Below are 2,500 nucleotides of genomic sequence, written 5' to 3' on the forward strand. Positions count from 1 at the left end.
TGCAAAACAGTTCAACATCGACTGATCACCATAGCCCCTCGGGTGTTGTGTGCAAATCCACTTCGCACGATGAGATGCGGAAAAAAAAAAACAAGAGGAATGTTTCAACAACCACAAGGAAAAGGGACATTTTTCCTCTCTCTCCCCTACCCCACCGGACTCATCAGCCTCATCGTCGAACAGAAAAGGAGGAAAGTGCATCTTTAAAACACGTGAAAACACCCATGAACATCTGCATAAGCAAGAAAACAAGCCTAACCAAAGCAACATTATGAGATCAAAAGCAACGCCGGAGTGGCTCACTGCATAACTGCTGCATAAATACAGATATACCATATAAATAGTAGTCAAATGTTTACCAGTATCAATAAGTGCTTACGTTCTAATATATAAATACATCTTACATTATTCATAATTACATAATTAATTCCTCTATGGTTGTGCAATAGCAAATCCCATGCATTTTTTTTTACCAAGATAAAAACCACAACATTAAGAAAAATGCAACATAAGTAACATTTGTTTAAGATTGCTTCACATAAATCCATCTTTAAAAAAAGAAAAACCCACAAGGCCTTCCCAGAAAGTGCAGCCTCCTTTTAGTAAGAGTCCTTATAGATGTTACCCTTACTCAGTTAGAAAGAAAAGCAAAACAAAAAGGCACATACCCTTGCTGCTTGATCAGAAGCACCAAACTGCACAAGAAGCGTCTACTTAAAATTTGGTCGGACTGTTTCATAGTACACACACGTTTCCCCTTATAAAAGTCTTTAGTTACAGCACTACTGCATCACACCTTGATATGGTTAACAGAAACAACAGTCTATTTTCAAAGTACACACTGCAAAATACACTGCTTGTATGCATCTAAGTTATAATATATGTTAAGGACATTTGTACAGGACCCATAAATGCAATTGTTGTGCAATTGTGCGCAAACTATGATCTCAGACAAAAAGGCATATCAGCTTTATAATATTTTTTCATATTGCAACTGCACCCAATAATGATTTTTCACCCTTTTGCAAAACAACCCGTACAGAATCTCTGTGGAGTTTGACCATGCAAGACCAGTGGAAACGTCATTATATTGCCTCTAGTAGGATAAAGACAAGGTGGTTAAAGGGTTAACGATGGTTGCAGGTGTGGTGAGGGCTGGGAACAACAAAGCAGTTTCAATGAGGATCTTCTATGGTAATTTTCAATGAGGCAATGGCTTTCAAACAGGTCTGGACGTTCTCCTCTTGTCTGCTTTCCCCGGCGGGCGGCTCAGGACTCTTCTCATCTGTCTCTATTCCCGTCTCAAGCCCGTGCACAGATCCCTCCCTGCTGCTGCAGCGCTGCCCTTCGCTGCTCTGGGGACTTGGAGCGTCATTGCTGGGTGAAGTTGGGGAGTCCAACATCTGGAGGCCCCCGACAGGAACAACGGGGAGCAGAGAGCGGGCCTGCTGCTGGGAGTGAAGCGGGAGATGGCTGAGGATGTTCTGGTGATGAGAACTGGCAGCTCCTGGGTGAACAGGAGCCAAGCTGCTCCTTTGATCCTGGAAGAACATTCGTGGCAGGGTTAGCAACATTTCCATCACCAGTATATGAACATGTCTCAGTAGATAGCCATAAAGGAATATTGTTCACAAAGAAGTGCTTTTGCAAATGAACCTCTAATAGTGGATTATCTGGGCTTCTTTTGGACCAGGACTGAAATGTTGCCACAACATAATGAGAGGCCAAAGTAGTGAAGTTTATTTATACAGTTTATCCAATTTTGTTCAAACACTTTCGGAGGAATTTAGAAAAGGTTACGCAATAGTCTACAATGGCATTCCCACTGCCTTTATGTAGTGTAGATATTCTCACATTGCAGCTACAAGCATCCATTAAGATAGACCAATAAAAATCTGTTCTGCTTTGATTTGATTCCAAAGTAGAGCAGAACTTTAAGTGTTGTTTTTATTTCTTTTTTTTGTGGTCTTTTCTCTGGTTCACTTCCAAAATTTAATCATTTAAACCGAAATATAAAGTTTTCCCCACCAAGATGTTGCTGCTACATATTTCTGGTTGAATACGGACAGTATTCATTAACACTGGATAACAATGGCTCTAAAATAGGTACATTCTGATTTAGTAGGTGTTTTATGAATTCCTCACGCTGCAAGGAAATTAAACTGAGAGGATGATAACACCGAATGGTCTAATTCTATGGCCAGTAAAACATTTTTGTACTTTCAAACACAAGAAAGGCACACTATGCAACATTTCTCAGTAAATTAATGTGTTCCATAACGTTTTGGATGATTAAATGAGTCATTTCAGGTTGAACAAAGGTTTTCTCTGCCTCCCTGCTGGTCTGTGGGGGAAATGCCGCACTTGCAATTGCAGGAGCACCGACCCGCACCCACAGGCTCAGAAGTCTCGCGAGAGTCAGTCTTGCTTTACGGCGAGAACTGCTACACCCCCAGTTAAAAGCATGCTCGTTGCTAGCGCAGTGGCGATCTTTGTGCAG

At 41.3% G+C, this 2,500-nt stretch overlaps 1 protein-coding gene across 3 annotated transcripts in view; it reads right to left on the minus strand.

The window, feature by feature from the left end:
• Window positions 1-663: 663 nt before the first annotated feature.
• The window catches only part of LOC107091602 (human immunodeficiency virus type I enhancer-binding protein 2 homolog), a 30,068-nt gene continuing 28,231 nt past the window's right edge, over window positions 664-2,500 (minus strand). For all 3 annotated transcript variants that reach the window (XM_015385621.1, XM_015385622.1, XM_015385619.1), the window contains exon 7: window positions 664-1,541. In XM_015385621.1, the coding sequence (XP_015241107.1) occupies window positions 1,176-1,541 (366 nt within the window). In that variant the 3' untranslated portion in view covers window positions 664-1,175. The remainder of the gene's footprint in view (window positions 1,542-2,500) is intronic.

This window comes from Cyprinodon variegatus, unplaced genomic scaffold, assembly GCF_000732505.1.
Source record: "Cyprinodon variegatus isolate N-32 unplaced genomic scaffold, C_variegatus-1.0 Scaffold344, whole genome shotgun sequence".
NCBI classification, from domain to species: Eukaryota; Metazoa; Chordata; class Actinopteri; order Cyprinodontiformes; family Cyprinodontidae; genus Cyprinodon; species Cyprinodon variegatus.